General features: G+C 42.3%; 1 protein-coding gene across 1 annotated transcript in view; it reads left to right on the top strand.

The window, feature by feature from the left end:
- ero1b (endoplasmic reticulum oxidoreductase 1 beta) overlaps positions 1-23,516 on the top strand; it is a 35,052-nt gene extending 11,536 nt beyond the window's left edge. The window contains 14 exon segments of the mRNA XM_083764889.1: positions 2,522-2,605; positions 3,069-3,110; positions 7,306-7,391; positions 9,012-9,085; positions 9,443-9,563; positions 9,897-9,957; positions 12,335-12,359; positions 13,206-13,298; positions 13,633-13,775; positions 14,654-14,757; positions 18,924-18,993; positions 19,359-19,445; positions 22,368-22,501; positions 23,027-23,516. Of these exon segments, the coding sequence (XP_083621015.1) occupies positions 2,522-2,605; positions 3,069-3,110; positions 7,306-7,391; positions 9,012-9,085; positions 9,443-9,563; positions 9,897-9,957; positions 12,335-12,359; positions 13,206-13,298; positions 13,633-13,775; positions 14,654-14,757; positions 18,924-18,993; positions 19,359-19,445; positions 22,368-22,501; positions 23,027-23,087 (1,185 nt within the window). The 3' untranslated portion in view covers positions 23,088-23,516.
- Positions 23,517-25,944: the final 2,428 nt, after the last annotated feature.

Raw genomic sequence — 25,944 nt, 5'->3', positions numbered from 1 at the left:
GCTCCGGCCGGGCGGGGTGGCTGCCCGGCACACACAAAAGAGGCTTTTGCAGGTGTTTTTAAGGAGCCCTAGCCCCTTCTATCAACAGCTTTTGTCCTCACACTTTTGTCTCAAGATTTGCCATTTCCAATGAAAGGGGAATTCCGGTCAAATGTCCGGCTAAATCTTGTCTACGCCCGTCTCAATATTTGCCATTGACAAATGAACGGAGAAATGACGTCAGAATTCCGACTAAAATATGACGTAAATCAAGACGTTTTGTAGAATGTTTTCTCAGGTCTACAACGGGTTAACTCGGGTCAGCAGCGTACCAACAAATAAACCCTGTACACACGTCAATCAGCACAGTAACCATGGCAACGCCATTGATTGATTGTACTGTATCTCCATGGTTTAACAGTTACTGTAGAGCAGGCTGACATGACCTTTGAACCCGTAGCTTCCAAAAAGCGTCCGGCCTGACCCAGGAGAGGAGTTATTATACAACAGGTCGTTTCCAGTTGAAAGACAACCCTGTAGTCTAGACGTGCTTAACCCCATTTAGACCTGAGAAAAGATTCTACAAATGCCTTCTGAATGATGACCAAACCCATGTTTCTATACTATGTCAGTCAAATGCCTTCTGAATGATGACAAAACCCATGTTTCTATACTATGTCAGTCAAATGCCTTCTGAATGATGACAAAACCCATGTTTCTATACTATGTCAGTCAAATGCCTTCTGAATGATGACAAAACCCATGTTTCTATACTATGTCAGTCAAATGCCTTCTGAATGATGACAAAACCCATGTTTCTATACTATGTCAGTCAAATGCCTTCTGAATGATGACAAAACCCATGTTTCTATACTATGTCAGTCATTCTACAAATGCCTTCTGAATGATGACAAAACCCATGTTTCTATACTATGTCAGTCATTCTCAAACTAATTCATGTCAAGGAGTCAAAGGACCCCCAAGATTCTTATGTAATTGACTGCCGACCCCCATCTGAAAATATGTTTGTCCACATTTTCATGATTTTTCAAAAAATAGCAGACCTACAAGCTTGTAGATCTGCTATTTTTCAATAGCTAAAGTATAACATAATGCTTTAATCAGACCAGTGTGTGTCCAGTGGAAACCTCGTATGAATCTGATCTCAGGACAGATGACGTCCAGGATGTGTTAAAGCTGCTATAAGCAATAATATGTCAAAAATGTAATGACCTTTTTTTTATATTTATTTGTTTGGTATTCAGACAGCCAGCAATGCGTAAAACACTCCCAAAAACATGTAGTCTGTCTCTGCGGATGTCCCAGTCATGTTTTAAAACATGTAGTCTGTCTCTGCGGATGTCCCAGTCACGTTTTAAAACATGTAGTCTGTCTCTGCGGATGTCCCAGTCATGTTTTAAAACATGTAGTCTGTCTCTGCGGATGTCCCAGTCACGTTTTAAAACATGTAGTCTGTCTCTGCGGATGTCCCAGTCACGTTTTAAAACATGTAGTCTGTCTCTGCGGATGTCCCAGTCATGTTTTAAAACATGTAGTCTGTCTCTGCGGATGTCCCAGTCACGTTTTAAAACATGTAGTCTGTCTCTGCGGATGTCCCGATCACGTTTTAAAACATGTAGTCTGTCTCTGCGGATGTCCCAGTCACGTTTTAAAACATGTAGTCTGTCTCTGCGGATGTCCCAGTCACGTTTTAAAACATGTAGTCTGTCTCTGCGGATGTCCCAGTCACGTTTTAAAACATGTAGTCTGTCTCTGCGGATGTCCCAGTCACGTTTTAAAACATGTAGTCTGTCTCTGCGGATGTCCCAGTCATGTTTTAAAACATGTAGTCTGTCTCTGCGGATGTCCCAGTCATGTTTTAAAACATGTAGTCTGTCTCTGCGGATGTCCCAGTCATGTTTTAAAACATGTAGTCTGTCTCTGCGGATGTCCCGATCACGTTTTAAAACATGTAGTCTGTCTCTGCGGATGTCCCAGTCATGTTTTAAAACATGTAGTCTGTCTCTGCGGATGTCCCAGTCACGTTTTAAAACATGTAGTCTGTCTCTGCGGATGTCCCAGTCACGTTTTAAAACATGTAGTCTGTCTCTGCGGATGTCCCAAAAACATGTAGTCTGTCTCTGCGGATGTCCAAAAACATGTAGTCTGTCTCTGCGGATGTCCAAAAACATGTAGTAATCAAGGTAAAACATGTAATCAGAGAGGAAAAAATAAGATATTTCTTTAGATGTTTTTTGAATATTGGCAAGGATACTGAGGATTTAAGTGAAGAATCTAGGGAGTTCCATAGATGAGGGCCTCTAAATTTGATGAAAGATTGATGTTTGGACGTGCGACAATAGGGTAATTCAAAATGATCTCTTTGCCTTGTGGGGTAGGAGTGAATGTCAGAAGTAACACGGAAGAAATTGTGAAAATAAGACGGAATGTCTTGTATGCATGTATGTGTTGTTGTCTCTATGGGGTCTCCATGGCGACCAGCAGACCTAACAGGAAGTGTGTGTTGTTTTTTTACTTCCAGGTGAACCTGAAGCGACCTTGTCCATTCTGGCCGGACGACGGACACTGTTCCATCAAAGACTGTCACGTTGAGCCATGCCCCGAGGTCAGAGGTCAACACACACACACACAGACACACACACACACACACATACATACTCCAGTACTTTTTGAATTCCGGACTTGTAACAGAGTATTTCTACATAGCTGTGTTTTATACTTTGACTTAGCCTGACGCCCGGGATCCGAACCCGCGTCTCCCTACATGGGTGTTCCCAGGGTGTCCAGCTCAAAAGAGGTGTGGGGGGGGTGTCTAGCATGTGTCTAATATGTAAATGGAGGGGGGGGGGATTCCCTTTTAGGCTAGTGGTTATGATGCACTGTAAGCTTTCCTTTTAGGCTAGTGGTTATGATGCACTGTAAGCTTTCCACGCGGGAGACCCGGGTTCGATTCCCGGCCGTTCTATGTGTAGGCCTATGTATAAGCTCTAACTAACGTGTGTGTGTGTGTGTGTGTGTGTGTGTGTGTGTGTGTGTGTGTGTGTGTGTGCGCGCGCGTGTGTCTACAGAGTAAAATCCCCGTGGGAATTAAGTCTGGCAACTATAACAAGGTAAATGAACAGCACTGACTCAGTCAGCACGCACGCGTGCACATACGCGCACACCCATACACACACACACACACACACTGACTCGTTGGACGCTAAATGTTAGCCACCCATCTGAGAAAATAAGGACAAGGATTCCTTATTATTCTTTTTATTTAAGTCATAGTCTTTGCAATAAAACTTCATTTAGTTTTAGTCACATTTTAGTCACCTGGAATGTTTTAGTGTTAGACTAGTTTTAGTCGACTAAATATGATAAGATTTAACACTAAAATGTATTTTGTCAGGCCTTGCATTGATGCCGTCCTAATGACTGATTTTACACTTGCTGAAAATAGCCGATCTACAAGCTCACAACGCTTGTAGATCGGTTGTAGAGCGCTTGTAGATCGGCTATTTTCAGCATTCGACCAAGTGTAAAATGACTTATACTGGATCTATTGTCCACTAACCAGTCCCTTCCTAACATTTTAGTCTAATTGTCGATGAAATTGTCAGTATATTTAATTATTCTTTATGATGACAGTTCGATCCAAGACGGAACACGATGGATTGATTGATCCGTTATTAAAACAGTTTGACGGCCGCTAATTGTTTAATCCAGTGTTCCACCGCGCGTAAAACGCTATAACCCGACATTAATTGTTTAATGCGTTTAATTCGCCGCTTTAAAATAATTAACCCATTCTGAACGGGAACCCATTTTGGTGTTAGCATCATGTTATGCTTTAGCTATTGAAAAATAGCAGATCTACGAGCTTGTAGGTCTGCTATTTTTGAAAAATGGAAGAACGACTGACATTTTTCAGAATCTGATCTCAGGTCAGAATGGGTTTATCGGACCAGTGTGTGTCCAGTGGAAACCTCGTATGAATCTGATCTCAGGTCAGAATGGGTTAATCAGACCAGTGTGTGTCCAGTGGAAACCTCGTATGAATCTGATCTCAGGTCAGAATGGGTTAATCAGACCAGTGTGTGTCCAGTGGAAACCTCGTATGAATCTGATCTCAGGTCAGAATGGGTTAATCAGACCAGTGTGTGTGTCCAGTGGAAACCTCGTATGAATCTGATCTCAGGTCAGAATGGGTTTATCGGACCAGTGTGTGTCCAGTGGAAACCTCGTATGAATCTGATCTCAGGTCAGAATGGGTTAATCAGACCAGTGTGTGTCCAGTGGAAACCTCGTATGAATCTGATCTCAGGTCAGAATGGGTTAATCAGACCAGTGTGTGTCCAGTGGAAACCTCGTATGAATCTGATCTCAGGTCAGAATGGGTTAATCAGACCAGTGTGTGTGTCCAGTGGAAACCTCGTATGAATCTGATCTCAGGTCAGAATGGGTTAATCAGACCAGTGTGTGTCCAGTGGAAACCTCGTATGAATCTGATCTCAGGTCAGAATGGGTTAATCAGACCAGTGTGTGTGTGTCCAGTGGAAACCTCGTATGAATCTGATCTCAGGTCAGAATGGGTTAATCAGACCAGTGTGTGTCCAGTGGAAACCTCGTATGAATCTGATCTCAGGTCAGAATGGGTTAATCAGACCAGTGTGTGTCCAGTGGAAACCTCGTATGAATCTGATCTCAGGTCAGAATGGGTTAATCAGACCAGTGTGTGTCCAGTGGAAACCTCGTATGAATCTGATCTCAGGTCAGAATGGGTTAAAAAGAAACAGCGGATTTATCCGGGGCCTAGATGACGAGGCCGTCGCGTTACGATGACGAAACCCGGAAATCAAGTCATCACCTGGGCTGCTGCTAGGGCTTCTGGGAAATTGAGTTCAATGTAAGTGGACGGGGGGCGGGTTTGTTTGGAGGCGGATCCTGTACCACATTGTAATGGCCGCTGGTACTGATGATCAAAACATGCCGACGGACCATTTTTCGCCGGATTTTACTTCAGCATATGCTCTAAAAAGGTTAATAAAACAATCTCGGCAGCGTAGAATATTTGATTAAATAGCGGGTAACATGTTTTATGGAGTCAAACTGTTAAAGTAACGCTACACGTCGTCGTACGATTTCAGGATTTTTGAAGCGCCGCTCTGATCCAGAAAAAAGGTAGATTACTACTTAACATATCAGTAGTGATGCACCGAATATTCGGCCGCAGAAAATATTCGGCAGAAAATGGCTAAAAATGCATTTTTGGCCTATTCGGTTTCGGCCCAAATAGGCAGAAAATATATCACTGAATAGTGTATGCAATTAATGCATTCAAAAGAGCTGAATAAATGTTTTATGGACCCATAATAGTGATTATTATTTAAGTTAACATAACATTTGTAGAATCAAACTTAGGTTAATGAGTTAAGTGAGGATACTAAAACAGCAATATTCAGTTACACTTCATACCAATGATACTGTGCGGGTGTAGGTATGTTAAGTGATAACCACTTTCAACATGGCATTATAGGCAAAAGCTTTCTAAATCTTTCAAATTTTCTACAAGCTTGTAGGTCAACATTTTTTTCTATTTGTTGTACAACAAAGTATATAGTGCTTAAGTGGCATTCTGGACTAGACCTGTATGGCTGGAAACATTGTGGTTGCAAGGACTGCATTTCTGACCTTTCAGATACAGGACTGTGTCACAGTCATTACCAAGTGATTGAGAGATTATTTATTCTGTACTTACTCTGTATAAACATACTATTTTAACTAGTGATGCACCGAATATTCGGCCGCAGAAAATATATAAATATATAAAAATATATCACCGAATAGTGTATGCAATTAATGCATTCAAAAGGGCTGAATAGGCCCAGGCAGTGGCGTAACCGTCTGGGCATCCGACTGGTAATCCAGTCGCAGTGTGCCGCGGGTTCGACTCCCGAGCCCGACACGGCCTTTACTGCATGTCATCCCCCCATCTCTCTCCCGTTTCCTGTCAGCCTACTGTCTGTCCCTTCAAAAACCAATAAAAGGCGTAAGCCGCAAAAAATATCTTTAAAAAAAAAAAGGGCTGAATAAATGTTTTATGAACCCATAATAGTGATTATTACTTAAGTTAAGTTTGGCCATAACGATTTATTTTGCCATAAATCAGGTAGCTTTAAGGTACGGCCATGACAGCAATGGTAGGAAAAAAGATGTATAATATTAATCATATTCGGATATTCGGTATTCGGTTTTCGGCCAACTGTTTCCTATATTCGGTATTCGGTTTCGGCCAAGAATTTCCCTTTCGGTGTATCCCTACATATCAGTGATGGAAACAGGTTTTCAATGTAATGAGTCCCAGGATGCAGGGATGGTCTTTTAGAAATGAGTCCCAGGATGCAGGGATGGTCTTTTAGAAATGAGTCCCAGGATGCAGGGATGGTCTTTTAGAAATGAGTCCCAGGATGCAGGGATGGTCTTTTAGAAATGAGTCCCTGGATGCAGCGATGGTCTTTTAGAAATGAGTCCCAGGATGCAGGGATGGTCTTTTAGAAATGTGTCCCAGGATGCAGGGATGGTCTTTTAGAAATGAGTACCAGGATGCAGGGATGGTCTTTTTGAAATGAGTCCCAGGATGCAGGGATGGTCTTTTAGAAATGAGTCCCAGGATGCAGGGATGGTCTTTTAGAAATGAGTCCCAGGATGCAGGGATGGTCTTTTTAGAAATGAGTCCCAGGATGCAGGGATGGTCTTTTAGAGTCCCAGGATGCAGGGATGGTCTTTTAGAAATGAATCCCAGGATGCAGGGATGGTCTTTTAGAAATGAGTCCCAGGATGCAGGGATGGTCTTTTAGAGTCCCAGGATGCAGGGATGGTCTTTTAGAAATGAATCCCAGGATGCAGGGATGGTCTTTTAGAAATGAGTCCCAGGATGCAGGGATGGTCTTTTAGAAATTAATCCCAGGATGCAGGGATGGTCTTTTAGAAATGAGTCCCAGGGACATTTTATGAGTCCCACTTCAACGATGCTAGGAGTCATTTTTTGCCATTTTTACAAATTGCAGCATTTAACTCCCATTTAATTTTATATTGTTATAATCAAGTAGAAAACAGATGAAAAAATGATTATTATAACTAAAGCTAGCAAAATAAACTAGAATAAAAACAACAGTACAGTAGTGCATCCCGTGGATGCAGAGGTCATTGTTTTATTGCGTCCCTCAACTATAAACTGCGTTTAATCTCTGACATTATAATGGTGGAGTTGCTATTATTAACCTAAGTCTCTCTCTCTCTCCCTCTATGTCTCTCTCCCAGTACTCCCAGGCAGCCAACACCATCATATCAGACATGTCAGATTGTGAGCAGGCCCACGAGCTTGGAGCCATCAACAGCACCCTGAGGTGTGTGTGTGTGTGTGTGTGTGTGTGTGTGTGTGTGTGTGTGTGTGTGTGTGTGTGTGCGTGCGATGTAAAAGCCATCCATACTAAAGGAGGAAGTGAACTGTATAATCATAATTTATATATATTTCTTTTTATAATGACACATTATTTGACCTGCGTTGTACTTCTTGAATGTCGACAGAGAATGATTGATAATCTGCTGGTGTTTAAGCAGCACAGCACGAGCCGTGGGAGAAAAATATAAACAAAAGAATACATGCGCTCCAGCTAGGACAAACCAGAGCCTTAGATATAGACAGTTACGCAAACTGCTCTCCTACATAGACTTCTATTGGTCACTTCATGGGGCTTCAGTCCAATGGAGGCTCTCCTACATAGACTTCTATTGGTCACTTCATGGGGCTTCAGTCCAATGGAGGCTCTCCTACATAGACTTCTATTGGTCACTTCATGGGGCTTCAGTCCAATGGAGGCTCTCCTACATAGACTTCTATTGGTCACTTCATGGGGCTTCAGTCCAATGGAGGCTCTCCTACATAGACTTCTATTGGTCACTTCATGGGGCTTCAGTCCAATGGAGGCTCTCCTACATAGACTTCTATTGGTCACTTCACTTTGACTTCACTTCAAACTAAAGACTAAATATATTGACAATTTCGTCAACAGATTAAAAAAACTACACTAAAATGTTAGGAAGGGACTAGTGGACAAGATATATCCACTATAAGTCGTTTTACAATTAGTTGCATGCTGAAAAGAGCAGATCTACAAGCTCACTGCGACGCGTTGTGAGCTTGTAGATCTGCTATTTTGTAAAATCAGTCATTAAGGTGGCATCAAGGCCCGCCAAAATACATTTCAGTCTACTAAATCAGCCGTAGATTTAGTCGACTGAAACTGAACACTAAAACATTCCAGGTGAATAAAATGTGACTTAAACTAAATGGAAGCTATTGAAGCGACTATGACTAAAACTAAAGTAAAAACTTCCTGCCAAAAACAACACAGTTGTGTATTGTTGTTTTATTTATTATATAACTCAAGACAACGTTCAGGATTGAGGAAATCAGCCAAACTTTATTATTTGCTCTAAACTCTGTGACATGACATTTTCTGTCTGATAGTCTAGTGTGCATGTGTTACTGTTTGTTTACCCTTCCACCCCTTCTCACAAGGGATTCTGTCAGACTGCAAAATAGGGATTTTTAAGTCTTTTAACCCATTCTGACCTGAGATCAGATTCTAAAAATGTCTTCTACATCCTGACAGTTTTCCATTCTGACCGGAGATCAGATTCTAAAAATGTCTTCTATGTCAGTCGCTCTTCGATTTTTCAAAAATAGCAGACCTACAAGCTCGTAGCGCGCCACTCGTGGCGCGCTATGAGCTTATAGATCTGCTATAAAACCACTTGGACCCTATTATTAGAAACATCTTGTGACGCTCACCATCCAGAATGTGTGGACGAACCCACAACCCTGTCAGGTGGAGACACCTGCTGGTGGCAGAGGGGCGTCCCCATTCTAAATTCCTATATAGAGCTTTTTTAATATTGCGTCAAATAAGAACTGTGTTCCAAAAATAAACGATTTATTGATTGATTGATTGTTTGTTTTACAGTAATCGGAGTAAGCAGGCGTTTGCAGACTGGGCGCGACATGACGATGCTCAGGACAACTTCTGTGAGCTGGACGGTGAGACCACCTACAAGAGTTGATTATTATTATTATTATTCTGTGAGCTGGACGGTGAGACCACTTTACGAAGTGTTTATGATGTTGCCGTTTTAGAAAAGCAATATGTCTCTTTTGGCTTATTACTTTAATTAACCTAAGTATCTCTCTCTCTCTCTCTCTCTCTCTCTCTCTCTCTTCTCTTTCTCTGTGTGTGTGTGTGTGTGTGTGTGTGTGTGTGTGTGTGTGTCTCTCTCTCTCTGTGTGTGTGTGTGTCTCTCTCTCTCTCTCTCTCTCTCTCTCTCTCTCTCTCTCTCTCTCTCTCTCTCTCTCTCTCTCTCTGTGTGTGTGTGTGTGTCTCTCTTATGTCTCTATCAGATGAGACGTCCCCAGACTCGGAGTATGTAGACTTGTTGTTGAACCCAGAAAGGTTCACGGGCTATAAAGGACCGTCAGCTTGGAGGGTGTGGAACTCTATCTATGAGGAGAACTGCTTCAAGTGAGACACACACACGCACGCACGTGCACACACACTTGCTGCAAGCTGATATTATGACTCATTAGTCTGCATGGAGTATCCATTGAATGGGTTGAATGAGTTGTACAAATATCTTGGGATTCTGTTTGGACAACAAGTTAAACTGTAAACACCACATCGATGGAAGTTCAGGCTGAGTCTCTTCTGACTGAACGACGTGCGTATTCAGTGGGCTTCGTTAACGAGACGCGTGCTGACTGACTGAATGAGCGCTTAGAGTGGTCTCCACTAGGTGGCGTGGTTGCACCACGTGGCACTAACAATAGGCTACTAAATGTGTTCTCTCCCCCTCAGGCCCCGGTCCGTGTACCGACCTCTGAACCCGCTGCATCCCAGCAGAGGTAAGAGACACTACTGTGACTGATGGTCAGTGTTAATGTGACTGATGGTCTGTGTTAATGTGACTGATGGTCAGTGTTAATGTGACTGATGGTCTGTGTTAATGTGACTGATGGTCTGTGTTAATGTGACTGATGGTCTGTGTTAATGTGACTGATGGTCAGTGTTAATGTGACTGATGGTCAGTGTGACTGATGGTCTGTGTTAATGTGACTGATGGTCAGTGTTAATGTGACTGATGGTCTGTGTTAATGTGACTGATGGTCAGTGTTAATGTGACTGATGGTCAGTGTGACTGATGGTCTGTGTTAATGTGACTGATGGTCAGTGTTAATGTGACTGATGGTCTGTGTTAATGTGACTGATGGTCTGTGTTAATGTGACTGATGGTCAGTGTTAATGTGACTGATGGTCAGTGTGACTGATGATCTGTGTTAATGTGACTGATGGTCTGTGTTAATGTGACTGATGGTCAGTGTTAATGCGACTGATGGTCTGTGTTAATGTGACTGATGGTCAGTGTGACTGATGGTCAGTGTGACTGATGGTCAGTGTCAATGTGACTGATGGTCAGTGTCAATGTGACTGATGGTCAGTGTTAATGTGACTGATGGTCTGTGTTAATGTGACTGATGGTCAGTGTTAATGTGACTGATGGTCAGTGTTAATGTGACTGATGGTCAGTGTTAATGTGACTGATGGTCTGTGTTAATGTGACTGATGGTCTGTGTTAATGTGACTGATGGTCTGTGTTAATGTGACTGATGGTCAGTGTTAATGTGACTGATGGTCAGTGTTAATGTGACTGATGGTCTGTGTTAATGTGACTGATGGTCTGTGTTAATGTGACTGATGGTCTGTGTTAATGTGACTGATGGTCAGTGTTAATGTGACTGATGGTCAGTGTTAATGTGACTGATGGTCTGTGTTAATGTGACTGATGGTCAGTGTTAATGTGACTGATGGTCAGTGTTAATGTGACTGATGGTCAGTGTTAATGTGACTGATGGTCAGTGTTAATGTGACTGATGGTCAGTGTTAATGTGACTGATGGTCAGTGTGACTGATGGTCTGTGTGACTGATGGTCAGTGTTAATGTGACTGATGGTCAGTGTGACTGATGGTCAGTGTGACTGATGGTCAGTGTTAATCTGACTGATGGTCAGTGTTAGTGGAGCAGTTCTGATTGGCTGCCTCGTCTCCAGCCATGTTGCCTCAGAATTCTTTAGGGTCACTAATATGAGCATAACAACGGAGCGCAGCTAAAAGTGGCATAACGTCAGCAGCAGACCCACAGATAATAATAATAATGCAGCTGGTAATTAATTGATTTAATCAATTTGGGCTTTTTTTACGCTTGCATTGTTACGCCCATCTTGAGCAGACCTGTCCTGTCATTGATCCTCGCTTCCCGTTTGCAAGGCCCTTAAGACTGTGTGTGTGTGTGTGTGTGTGTGTGTGTGTGTGTGTGTGTGTGTGTGTGTGTGTGTGTTTTAAACATGGATGTAATGCTGTGTTTCTCTTTGTCTTCCCCCCAGGTGATGATGATGGTGAGTAGGCTATTATTATTATTATTATCATCTCCGTCAGTACACCTGTCAGTACACCTGTCAGTACAGTGCTGTTTTATAGCCGTTGAACCAAACGAGTCTTTCATATTTCTCATATTCCATCCTGATTGGCTCAAATGCCTCAGATCATGAACGCAGCGTCCGATAGCGGACATCACATTTCAGTTTTGGGTGACATGGCTATAAGGTTAGGGAAACAAACAGTGACCTATAGACAACATGGATTAGAACACGTGTTATACAATTTACAATTTAGGCATTTTTAGCAGACGCTCTTAATCCAGAGCGATTTACATTAAGCAAGAACAAAAAGCATCATACATCACATAAAATCACATAAAAAGCATTTATCATGAAACATGCGTAAGCTAAGAACGTAACAGTGGAATATCTATATAATGAAACTATACATATAATACTATACTATGCTATACATATGTACTATGACGTGCTATGGCTACATACAATGCAATTATAGTGCTGTCTACATAACATGCTATAAATCTGTATCAAATGCTATTTAAGTCTACAGAAAATGTGTTGAGGTGTGCTGATTGATTGTGTTCCGGTTTTTATCTGGTTTCATATGTTATGATGTGTTGAGGTGTGCCGACTGATTGTGTTCCTGTTTTATCTGGTTTCATATGTTATGATGTGTTGAGGCGTGCTAACTGATTGTGTTCTTGTTTTATCTGGTTTCATATGTTATGATGTGTTGAGGTGTGCCGACTGATTGTGTTCCTGTTTTATCTGGTTTCATATGTTATGATGTGTTGAGGTGTGCTAACTGATTGTGTTCTTGTTTTTATCTGGTTTCCAGGAGAGAGTTTCTACACCTGGCTGGAAGGTAAGCATCTTCTAACCTTTCCTTATTTCCTTACCTAGCTTCCTTCTCTCCCTCCCTCCCTCCCTCCCTCCCTCCCTCCCTCCCTCCCTGTCTGTCTTTCTTTCTTTCTTTCTTTCTTTCTTTCTTTCTTTCTTTCTTTCTTTCTTTCTTTTCTCTCTCTCCCTCTCTCCCGATCTGCCCGGTAACAAGATGTGCACATGCACGCACTACAGTGGGGGGACACGCACACGCCACCTAGCCAAAAGTTGACCCCCAGGGGTTAACTGGGGACAGGGAGGAACTCCTTATATGGTCAGCACACTCTATAGTAGAGAGGATTATCACAACAAAACAAAAAAATAAGTGATATTTGAATTTAGTGAAATCACTGAATATACTAGGGGTGCAACGGTTTACGGTTTAAACCCGAACCGTTCGGTACAGCACACACGGTTCAATACACCCTAACGAACCGCGGTCTTCTATGTCTAATAGGACTGTGTCTAGAGAAGAGAGGCTGATCTCAGATCTGTTTCTATGTCTACTGGACTGTGTCTAGAGAAGAGAGGCTGATCTCATATCTGTTTTCTATGTCTAATAGGACTGTGTCTAGAGAAGAGAAGCTGATCTCAGGTCTGTTTCTAGGTCTAATAGGACTGTGTCTAGAGAAGAGAGGCTGATCTCAGATCTGTTTTCTATGTCTAATAGGACTGTGTCTAGAGAAGAGAGGCTGATCTCAGATCTGTTTTCTATGTCTAATAGGACTGTGTCTAGAGAAGAGAGGCTGATCTCAGATCTGTTTTCTATGTCTACTGGACTGTCTAGAGAAGAGAGGCTGATCTCAGATCTGTTTTCTATGTCTAATAGGACTGTGTCTAGAGAAGAGAGTGTTCTACCGGCTGATCTCAGGTCTGCACAGCAGCATCAACATCCACCTGTGTGCCGAGTACCTGCTGGACGGTAAGCATGACAACTATGTGTTTCTGCTGATTCATTATCATCATGCTAACATCAGGCTAACATGCTAACAACATGCTACTGTGTTAACAGAGATGTGGGGTAAGGCGTCGTGGGGTCATGCTAACATGCTAAGATGCTACTGTGTTAACAGAGATGTGGGGTAAGGCGTCGTGGGGTCATGCTAACATGCTAAGATGCTACTGTGTTAACAGAGATGTGGGGTAAGGCGTCGTGGCGTCATGCTAACATGCTAAGATGCTACTGTGTTAACAGATATGTGGGGTAAGGCGTCGTGGGGTCATGCTAACATGCTAAGATGCTACTGTGTTAACAGAGATGTGGGGTAAGGCGTCGTGGGGTCCTAACGTTCAGGAGTTCAGGAGCCGTTTCGACCCAGCCGAGACGAAGGGAGAAGGAACCCGCCGCCTCAAGAACCTCTACATCCTGTACCTGATAGAGCTACGAGCTCTGTCCAAGGTTATTATTATTATTATTAGTATTATTGTTGTTGTTACTTAACCAATTCTGGACGGGAACCCCTTTTGGTGTTTTAATCATTATGTTATACTTTAGCTATTGAAACCTACAAGCTCGTAACGAGCTTGTAGGTCTGCTATGTTTTGAAAAATCGTGAAAATGTGGCGCCAATCCTTGAATATATATTCTCTCAGAGCGAACATTTTTAACTCAAATCTTTGCTTCTGGGGAGGTCCATGGAACAACATATTTTCAGGAAAATGGTTCTCCATTCATTTTCTCCATAGGCTTTTCCTAAAGTATTTATTTAAAGACGGTTACGCCGCGGACAAAGCCAACTCGGATCGTGACAAATCATGACAATGAACACAATGTTTTGGGCCGATCAAATTATTTACAAGAAGAAAAACAACAAAAGAAGTGTTGTAACCTGCCGTTTTTTTCTACTTTCTAATTATTTGTTTGGCCCAAAACATTGTGTTTATTGTCATGATTTGTCACGACAAGAGTTGGCTTTGTCCGCGGCGTAAACATCTTTAACTAAATACTTTCTGAAAAGTCTGAGGAAAATGAACGCCGATTTATTTTCCGGGTCTCTCTCTCTCTCTCTCTCTCTCTCTCTCTCTCTCTCTCTGTGGGGGGACTGTGACGCTCTATATGACCACCAGCAAGTCTTTGTCCCCTTTACATTACTCCCACAGTTCACCGAAACATCACACAAATCTGTACACTCTATGGACATGTGATCGAGACAGATCTGTTCCAGGTCTTTCATATTCCACCAACATTGCCGGCTGACAATGTGCTCCGAGGAGGATAACCTACCCGACCTGGCGGAGACAATGTGCCCTTAACGTTTTATCTCCCCTGTCCACCAGGTGGCGCCGTACTTTGACCGAGCCTTCATCAACCTGTACACCGGCAACGGTCCAGAAGACAGCGCCACCAAGGAGCAGCTGCTGCTCTTCTTCAACGAGACCAAGTAAGAATAATAATTAAAAAAAAAATTGTATAGCACCTTTCATGACATGAAATGCAGATCAATGGAGGAAAAAAAGAAGCGTTCCCCATACACTTTGATGACACCGTGTCTATGGGGTTGTGTTTCAGAGCGTTTCCCATACACTTTGATAACACTGTGTCCATGGGGTTGTGTTTCAGAGCGTTCCCCATACACTTTGATAACACTGTGTCCATGGGGTTGTGTTTCAGAGCGTTCCCCATACACTTTGATAACACTGTGTCCATGGGGTTGTGTTTCAGAGCGTTCCCCATGCACTTTGATAACACTGTGTTCATGGTGCTGTGTTTCAGACAGGGGGGCAGTCAGCCAGATATTTCGTGAAGCCTCATTTGAAATCGGTAGTTCATATAATGGCCTGTTGTGGCGCTGGACTGGACCCAGAAAGCCCCATAGCTCCATAGAGGCCCATGTATTTTGGCCCAACTTCACCTAGACTGTATTACCTTAATAAACATGGTCATGAATACTTTCTTCTTCCAGTCACTAGTTTAAAGTCTCATTTCTAATGTCATAATATTCTTTTTGGAAAATTATGGTCCCATTAATTAAAAAAATGACCATAAAGAAAAAAAACCATCGCGTATGTTCTGAGGGGCGTGGCTACCGCTACAGTCTATGATCGGGATTCCCCTCCCACTCGAGTCAAAATAAAAACCAACGGAGAAGAAGGGGGTAAGTCCCGCCTCGTTGTCTGGGCAGCCAATGGCCAGCTGGTCCAAAACGGAGCCAGCCAATGGCCAGCTGGTACCAAACGGATCTAGAAAGATGGCGATTTACAGTGCAGGAATAACAGGCTTCATTTTACGTCCATGTTAGACCCGGCGAACGCTTTGTCCATATTTTTTACAGTCTATGGTTTCAGAGCGTTCCCCATACACTTTGATAACACCGTGTCTATGGGGTTGTGTTTCAGAGCGTTCCCCATACACTTTGATAACACCGTGTCTATGGGGTTGTGTTTCAGAGCGTTCCCCATACACTTTGATAACACTATATATGGGGTTGTGTTTCAGAGCGTTCCTCATGCACTTTGATAACACCGTGTCCATGGGGTTGTGTTTCAGAGCGTTCCCCATACACTTTGATAACACTGTGTCTATGGGGTTGTGTTTCAGAGCGTTCCCCATAAAACACTGTGTCTATGGGGTTGTGTTTCAGAGCGTTCCCCATACACTTTGATAACACCGTGTCTATGGGGTTGTGTTTCAGAGCGTTCCCCATACACTTTGATAACACTGTGTCTATGGGGTTGTATTTCAGAGCCTTCCCCATACACTTTGATAACACTGTGTCTATGGTGCTGTGTTTCAGAGCGTTTCCCATACACTTTGTTAACACTGTGTCCATGGGGTTGTGTTTCAGAGCGTTCCCCATACACTTTGATAACACCGTGTCCATGGGGTTGTGTTTCAGAGGGTTCCCCATACACTTTGATAACACTGTGTCTATGGGGTTGTGTTTCAGAGTGTTCCCCATACACTTTGATAACACTGTCTATGGGGTTGTGTTTCAGAGCGTTCCCCATGCACTTTGATAACACTGTGTCTATGGGGTTGTGTTTCAGAGCGTTCCCCATACACTTTGATAACACTGTGTCTATGGGGTTGTGTTTCAGAGCGTTCCCCATGCACTTTGATAACACCGTGTCTATGGGGTTGTGTTTCAGAGCGTTTCCCATACACTTTGATAAGACCGTGTCTATGGGGTTGTGTTTCAGAGCGTTCCCCATACACTTTGATAACACTGTGTCTATGGGGTTGTGTTTCAGAGCGTTCCCCATACACTTTGATAACACTGTGTCTATGGGGTTGTGTTTCAGAGCGTTCCCCATACACTTTGATAACACTGTGTCTATGGGGTTGTGTTTCAGAGCGTTCCCCATACACTTTGATAACACCGTGTCTATGGGGTTGTGTTTCAGAGCGTTCCCCATACACTTTGATCATAACACTGTGTCTATGGGGTTGTGTTTCAGAGCGTTCCCCATACACTTTGATAACACCGTGTCTATGGGGTTGTGTTTCAGAGCGTTCCCCATACACTTTGATCATAACACTGTGTCCATGGGGTTGTGTTTCAGAGCGTTCCCCATACACTTTGATAACACTGTGTCCATGGGGTTGTGTTTCAGAGCGTTCCCCATACACTTTGATAACACTGTGTCCATGGGGTTGTGTTTCAGAGCGTTCCCCATGCACTTTGATAACACTGTGTTCATGGTGCTGTGTTTCAGACAGGGGGGCAGTCAGCCAGATATTTCGTGAAGCCTCATTTGAAATCGGTAGTTCATATAATGGCCTGTTGTGGCGCTGGACTGGACCCAGAAAGCCCCATAGCTCCATAGAGGCCCATGTATTTTGGCCCAACTTCACCTAGACTGTATTACCTTAATAAACATGGTCATGAATACTTTCTTCTTCCAGTCACTAGTTTAAAGTCTCATTTCTAATGTCATAATATTCTTTTTGGAAAATTATGGTCCCATTAATTAAAAAAATGACCATAAAGAAAAAAAACCATCGCGTATGTTCTGAGGGGCGTGGCTACCGCTACAGTCTATGATCGGGATTCCCCTCCCACTCGAGTCAAAATAAAAACCAACGGAGAAGAAGGGGGTAAGTCCCGCCTCGTTGTCTGGGCAGCCAATGGCCAGCTGGTCCAAAACGGAGCCAGCCAATGGCCAGCTGGTACCAAACGGATCTAGAAAGATGGCGATTTACAGTGCAGGAATAACAGGCTTCATTTTACGTCCATGTTAGACCCGGCGAACGCTTTGTCCATATTTTTTACAGTCTATGGTTTCAGAGCGTTCCCCATACACTTTGATAACACCGTGTCTATGGGGTTGTGTTTCAGAGCGTTCCCCATACACTTTGATAACACCGTGTCTATGGGGTTGTGTTTCAGAGCGTTCCCCATACACTTTGATAACACTATATATGGGGTTGTGTTTCAGAGCGTTCCTCATGCACTTTGATAACACCGTGTCCATGGGGTTGTGTTTCAGAGTGTTCCCCATACACTTTGATAACACTGTGTCTATGGGGTTGTGTTTCAGAGCGTTCCCCATAAAACACTGTGTCTATGGGGTTGTGTTTCAGAGCGTTCCCCATACACTTTGATAACACCGTGTCTATGGGGTTGTGTTTCAGAGCGTTCCCCATACACTTTGATAACACTGTGTCTATGGGGTTGTATTTCAGAGCCTTCCCCATACACTTTGATAACACTGTGTCTATGGTGCTGTGTTTCAGAGCGTTTCCCATACACTTTGTTAACACTGTGTCCATGGGGTTGTGTTTCAGAGCGTTCCCCATACACTTTGATAACACCGTGTCCATGGGGTTGTGTTTCAGAGGGTTCCCCATACACTTTGATAACACTGTGTCTATGGGGTTGTGTTTCAGAGTGTTCCCCATACACTTTGATAACACTGTCTATGGGGTTGTGTTTCAGAGCGTTCCCCATGCACTTTGATAACACTGTGTCTATGGGGTTGTGTTTCAGAGCGTTCCCCATACACTTTGATAACACTGTCTATGGGGTTGTGTTTCAGAGGGTTCCCCATGCACTTTGATAACACTGTCCATGGGGTTGTGTTTCAGAGCGTTCCCCATACACTTTGATAACACTGTGTCTATGGGGTTGTGTTTCAGAGCGTTCCCCATACACTTTGATAACACCGTGTCTATGGGGTTGTGTTTCAGAGCGTTTCCCATACACTTTGATAACACCGTGTCTATGGGGTTGTGTTTCAGAGCGTTCCCCATACACTTTGATAACACTGTGTCTATGGGGTTGTGTTTCAGAGCGTTCCCCATACACTTTGATAACACTGTGTCTATGGGGTTGTGTTTCAGAGCGTTCCCCATACACTTTGATAACACTGTGTCTATGGGGTTGTGTTTCAGAGCTTTCCCCATACACTTTGATAACACCGTGTCTATGGGGTTGTGTTTCAGAGCGTTCCCCATACACTTTGATCATAACACTGTGTCTATGGGGTTGTGTTTCAGAGCATTCCCCATACACTTTGATCATAACATTGTGTCTATGGGGTTGTGTTTCAGAGCGTTCCCCATGCACTTTGATCATAACATTGTGTCTATGGGGTTGTGTTTCAGAGCGTTCCCCATGCACTTTGACGAGAAGTCCATGTTCGCCGGGGAACAGAAAGAAGCCAAAGTGTTGAAGGTACAGAACTCTCTCCTTCTAAAGCCTCTCCAACTGATCCAGAATCAGCTCACGGTGCCATCCAGGGTCCTGGTGTATCATGATCATCATAATATAACTTAAATCATGTGAAAAACTAAAATTTAAAGGGTATTTTTTTAACCCATTCTGACCTGAGATCAGATTCTAAAAATGTCTGTTTGAAAATGATAGTTTTCTGAAAAAGCTAAGTTAAAGCTATGAGCTTTTAGATCTGCTATTTTTCAATAGCTAAAGCATAACATAATGCTAACACCAAAAGGGATTCCCGCCCAGAATGGGTTAAATCATGTGAAAAACTAAAATTTAAAGGGTATTTTTTAATATTGTATTGTATTCTCTTGTAGGAGGAGTTCCGTCTTCATTTCAAGAACATCAGTCGGATCATGGATTGTGTCGGATGCAGTAAATGTCGACTGTGGGGAAAGCTGCAGGTAATTAATGTCATTATTAATGTTAATTAATTAATGTTAATTAATTAAATGTCGACTGGGGAAAGCTGCAGGTAATTAATTTCATTATTAATGTTAATTAATTAATGTTAATTAATTAAATGTCGACTGTGGGGAAAGCTGCAGGTAAGAAGTCATTATTAATGTTAATTAATTAATGTTAATTAATTAAATGTCGACTGTGGGGAAAGCTGCAGGTAAGAAGTCATTATTAATGTTAATTAATTAAGGTAAATTAATTAAATGTCGACTGTGGGGAAAGCTGCAGGACTTGCAGGTAAGAAGTCATTATTAATGTAAATTAATTAATGTAAATTAATTAAATGTTGACTGTGGGGAAAGCTGCAGGACTTGCAGGTAAGAAGTCATTATTAATGTTAATTAATTAAATGTCGACTGTGGGGAAAGCTGCAGGTAATTAATGTCATTATTAATGTTAATTAATTAATGTTAATGAATTAAATGTCGACTGTGGGGAAAGCTGCAGGTAATTAATGTCATTATTAATGTTAATTAATTAATGTTAATGAATTAAATGTCGACTGTGGGGAAAGCTGCAGGTAAGAAGTCATTATTAATGTTAATTAATTAATGTTAATTAATTCAATGTTGACTGTGGGGAAAGCTGCAGGTAAGAAGTCATTATTAATGTTAATTAATTAAGGTTAATTAATTAAATGTCGACTGGGGAAAGCTGCAGGACTTGCAGGTAAGAAGTCATTATTAATGTTAATTAATTAATCTCAATTAATTAAATGTCGACTGGGGAAAGCTGCAGGACTTGCAGGTAAGAAGTCATTATTAATGTTAATTAATTAAGGTTAATTAATTAAATGTCGACTGTGGGGAAAGCTGCAGGTAAGAAGCATGCCATGACTCATTATTAATTAAAGTAATTAAAGCTGCAGGTAAGAAGCATGTAATTATTAATTAAAGTAATTAAAGCTGCAGGTAAGAAGCATGTAATTATTAATTAAATTAATTAAAGCTGCAGGTAAGAAGCATGCAATTATTAATTAAATTAATTGTAAGGTAAGAGGAGCACCTGGAGGAGTTTCTTGGTGCTCCTAAAATGCGGCGACCCGTCTCGCCGGATGGATAAATGAGGGATGAATAACTTATAGCAAAACAATATTTTTTTGGGGATGGTATTGCAACTCTAGATTTAGCCCTATAATGGCTCTTGTTGTAGATTCATCCCATTATTAAAAAAATCTAAATTTGCTAAAATCTCGGTCCATGTGTGGTCCAGCCCTATGGAATGCATATTCTAATAAAAAACAACTTAATACCTCCTAAGGATAATATGAGCATCAAAGCAATATTTAGATTTTTTATTATTTTGTATTTAAATAACCGATCTACTGCTCACAACGTGTCGCAACACGTTGTGAGCTTGCAGATCAGCTATTTTTTTAACATGCGACACATCGTACGGCGAAGCATACATCAGGCTTCTCTTTTGTTTTTAGCTGAGGCAACGTTATCAGACAGTCAGACACACATGGCTCCTCTGTGCAAAAATAAACAGTGTACACTACCCGACTTTACGATAATAAGGGGCAGTAGGCTATGTCGAGACACGGTGTTCATGTTGGGCAGCAGCAGGGCCAGTCCGCAATGCTTTAAACTCTTCCCACTCCACTATGTCGGAACTAAAACCTTAGTACCCGTAAAAAGTCGGTGGCCGGTGCCTAGGCTGTGAGACGGCATCGCACACGAGCAACCATGCTGCTCCAGCACCCGGAAAACAAACACAAGCACAGCGGCAAATGGGAAGAGTGCAAAGCATCCAAAGCATGCCCTTTTTGTAAAACTTCTGTCCTCCTGTCAGGCTGTCAACCGCTCTCCTCCCAGCAGAAAGCAGCATGGAATCCTCCCCCTTTTTCAGTAAGGACGCGCTGTGATTGGCCACAATGGCCAGTGCACTTGTGCAAGACGTGCTGTGATTGGCCACTAGCCACTTTGAGTGGCAGTCGGTGGAAAATGCTCTCGCCACAGAATTTACTAGTATTCTGGCCATAATAAATAATCATTCTAGGCGGCCCCGGCTTTTGGTATGCAGAAGCGCTTCCCGGCGCTTGATTGACAGTGCATTTTGAATTTTGACGACGCATGCGCTCTGGCGCACCGCTTATGTGCAGCCCTGATTATAGTCTCAGTCTTGCTACTACTACTACATTTGCTGTTAGCTTTATTTTCATTCCTATTTAGTCAACCTCATTATTATTATTATTTAGTTTTAGTCCACAAGAATTGGAGCATTTTAGTCGTTATCTTAGTCCAACACAAATATACAATAGTTTCAATGACAGTGTTTTTAGTTGAGTTTATTTTTATTTAACCTTTATTTAACCAGTAAAATCACATAGAGACTGCGTCTCTTTTACAAGTGGGAACTCTCCAGCTCTTTTGGACAACAAAAATGGTGCATACATTGTGCATTAGATTAGTGCTTACTCTCTCTCTCTCTCTCTCTCTATCTCTGTGTCTCTACAGTATGTCTCTCTCTCCCTCTCTCTCTCTCTCTCTCTCTCTCTCTCTCTCTATCTGTGTGTCTCTATGTCTCTCTCTCACTCCCTCTCTATCTCTCTGTGTGTCAAGACAAGCAAGGAGCTATGGAGTGTCACCGTGGAATGGGCGGCGCAGGTCTCACTGATAGTATAATTATAGGTATAATAATAATAATAATAATAATGTTTGGTGGCGTGTGCCTGTGTGTGTGTGTGTGTGTGTGTGTGTGTGTGTGTGTGTGTGTGTGTGTGTGTGTGTGTGTGTGTGTGTGTGTGTGTGTGTGTGTGTGTGTGTGTGTGTGTGTGTGTGTGTGTGTGTGTGTGTGTGTGTGTGTGTGTGTGTGTGTGTGTGTGTGTGTGTGCGCGTGCATGTGTGTGCGTGTGTGCGTAGACTCAGGGTCTGGGCACAGCGTTGAAGATCCTGTTCTCGGAGAAGGAGATCCAGAACCTTCCAGAGCATTATCCTTCCAAAGGCTTCCAGCTCACCAGGCAGGAGGTCGTCGCCTTGCTCAACGGCTTCAGCAGGTTTGGAACCTTCAACCTCTCTGGCTTCTCAGCAGCACGCCACTTCACTGTCCCGGCGGAAATGGGTTAATGTTAATCGGATTAATAACTGGATGCCGCGACACTTCCTACAATTTAAAGGACCACTTCACCACTTTTCAACCTATCTTCATATAATAGGTCCTCACTAATAATCATGATAAAATGACACGATTCTTTCCTACTCAGTCTGTGCCTCATAGGAGGGCTGTGGGCGGTTTAGAAACCGTCTTCCAGTGACATCATCATCAGGCAGATTATTATTTTTCTGAAAAACCCTGTGTTTCTATGTCAGTGGTTCTCAATATTTCATGTCAAGGACCCCCAGAATTATATGTATTTGGCCCCGGCCCCCATGCAAATGTACTTACTTTAACTTACTAATTCTCTCCTCTCCTCTCCTCTCCTCTCCTCTCCTCTCCTCTCCTCTCCTCTCCTCTCCTCTCCTCTCCTCTCCTCTCCTCTCCTCTCCTCTCCTCTCCTCTCCTCTCCTCTCCTCTCCTCCAGGTTATCTACCAGCATCCATCAGCTCCATAGTTTCCGTGCCTTGCTAAAGGAGAATAGGTAACAGACGCCCCCCGCCCCCTTCATCCTGGCCAGGAGATGGCGCACCAGAGCCCACAGGGAACTGCAATAGTCTTATTCCTTAAACCCCAGAATAAGACCCGGTATCAGGGACGATGTCACAGGATGCATACTGTAGCCCCTCCCCCCCCCCCCTCCCCTCTCTTTGAACTCCGTTAAATTCTACAACCATTTCCTTGCATTTATCCTCCTGAAATGTTTTGTTTAAACCATTTTGGACTAAAGTCGATAAAAAAGGCTTCAAAAACCCCAGAATTATCTCTATTGGGCCACGGACCCCCATCTCAAAATATGTAGTTTTAGGGACCCCCACCAGAAGCCAATATTTTAGTTACAAATGTTCGCTCTGAAATATATATTCAAAGATTTGCACCACATTTTCACGATTTTTCAAAAATAGCAGACCTACAAGCTCGGTGGCGCGCTATGAGCTTGTAGATCTGATATCTTTTCAATAGCTAATCTATAACATAATGCTTGAAACACCAAAAGGGGTTCCCGCCCAAAATGGGTTAATGTCTTTGAAATGGTTCCATCTCTGCTGGTTTTAAATCTCACGTTGTCTTCTGTATTATTATTTGGTTTTGTTTGTTTAATCGTATAACCAATCAGCACATTCACACACCATGACATTAATGTGAACACTGTTTGTAGATAATCTGACCGTTATATAAGGCTGTCTCCTATTGGCTGACGGGCTGTTTATAAAGAGAAAAGGCTGTCTCCTATTGGATGACGGGCTGTTTATAAAAGAGAAAAGGCTGTTTCCTATTGGATGACGGGCTGTTTATATAAAAGAGAAAAGGCTGTTTCCTATTGGATGACGGGCTGTTTATAAAAGAGAGAGGCTGTTTCCTATTGGATGACAGGCTATTTATAATTGAAAAAGGCTGTTTTCTATTGGACGATGGAGAAATTATAGGACTAATGTTTATCTAGTTGTTCACATGAAAGTGATAATTAAGTGTGAGTGTTAATTAGTGTAAATTAAGACTGAGCCACTTTGCTTTTACTGTTTGATATCCCCCCCCCCCACACACACACACACACACACACACACACACACACCGCTTCAGTGCTTTACCACCTCTCACACAGTGTGTGTGTGTGTGTGTGTACGTTTGTGTGCGCGCTATATGTGCTTGCGTGTGTGTGTGTGTGTGTGTGTGTGCACTGGCATCAGTGAGTTACAGCTGTTGAATAATAGGCATTTGATTATTTCCATACTTTAATAGCGTGTGTGTGTGTGTGTGTGTGTGTGAGTGCGTGATTAATTGGTCCAGATTAAGGGCAGACATTCCTATACTCAAGACAGCACACGGCTAGTTAACCACTCAACAAACTTTTTTCAAACATAACATTTACTGGCTTTCCTGTTTCAGACAGACTATTTATTATTCCAGTGGTTTTCAACCTTTTCCATTTAATGCCATTATTTACAGTATTCAGCATTTGAGCCACGGACCGTACGATTTGATGAAATGTTTTAGCCTCTCTGACCCAAAAGTATAAATAATAATTGAATGTGTTATCGTTGGATAAGATTTTGGTCACAATTCCATGCCTGTATTGATAGTTGGTAGGCCTACCATAATGAGAGATAACAGGCAAACGTTGATCAAAATAATTATTCTACATTCTCTTTATTGTTTCTTGTAAACTTGGTAATGCAGATGTTTAACAATAATTTTACCCCTTGAGAGTTACAGGTCCATTTGGTTTCATTTCACACTCGCAAGAGTTAACCCATTCTGACCTGAGATCAGATTCATACGAGGTTTCCACTGGACACAACACTGGTCTGATTAACCCATTCTGACCTGAGATCAGATTCTAAAAATGTCAGTCGTTCTTCGATTTTTCAAAATTAGCAGACCTACAAGCTCGTAGCGCGCCACTCGGTGGCGTGCTATGAACTTGTAGATCTGCAATTTTTCCAATAGCTAAAGCACGACATGATGCTAACACCAAAATGGGTTCCCGTTCAGAATGGGTTAAAGATCTAATAAGGGTCCATTTGGTTACCAACTATGCCATCATTTAGCTGGGGACCACCTGGAACCTCCTCAAGGACCACCGGTGGTCCCCGGACCACTGGTTGAGAACCACTGGACTAGACAGACAGACAGTTCTGAGAAGAAAGAGCAACAGTGACACCTGCTGGTTATAAAGTGACAGGGACGCCAAAACTGTAGCTATGCTGTGGTTTAGCAAAACGTACTACCGCTACTATATTTTAGTCAACCCTTCAGATGACAAAAATACGACTAAAACTAAATTAGATGTTATTTCAAAAAGACTATGACTAAAACTAAATCAAATCAGATGTTGGCGTCAGAATGAACACTGTTGCAGTGTCTTACATTCCTGTGTTTAAATGTAAAACCTTAAAGATAAATGGACCTATTCTTCTACCCATGTGGTAGTGGCACCGCACTACGAAATACAACGTCGTGTGTTGGAAAAGTTAACCAAAAAAAAACGCTAAAACATTACCTATTACTATAGTTACTTAAAATAAGTAATATTCCTTAACATATTTCTCCCTGCCAAAAAGTATAACTTGTTACTTATTACGTGTGTGTGTGTGTGTGTGTGTGTGTGTGTGTGTGTGTGTGTGTATTGTGCCTATGTCATCAGATCTTGCATGTTAACAGCTGAATGCCCTGTCTGTCTGTCTCTCTGTCTCCATGTCTCTCTCTCTCTGTCTGTCTGTCTGTCTGTCTATCAAAGGATCTCTCTCTCTCTCTGTATCTCCCTTCGCTCTACTCTGCCTTAAGAATTAATTCTGGAAAAAAAAGGAAAAAGACTAAATTAACACCCTGCTTTTTTATTTTTAT

Source organism: Protomyctophum parallelum (assembly GCF_964188405.1).
Source record: "Protomyctophum parallelum genome assembly, chromosome: 5".
Taxonomy (NCBI): Eukaryota; Metazoa; Chordata; class Actinopteri; order Myctophiformes; family Myctophidae; genus Protomyctophum; species Protomyctophum parallelum.
Note: the sequence above shows the minus strand (reverse complement) of the source record. Positions and strands in the feature narration are given on the sequence as shown.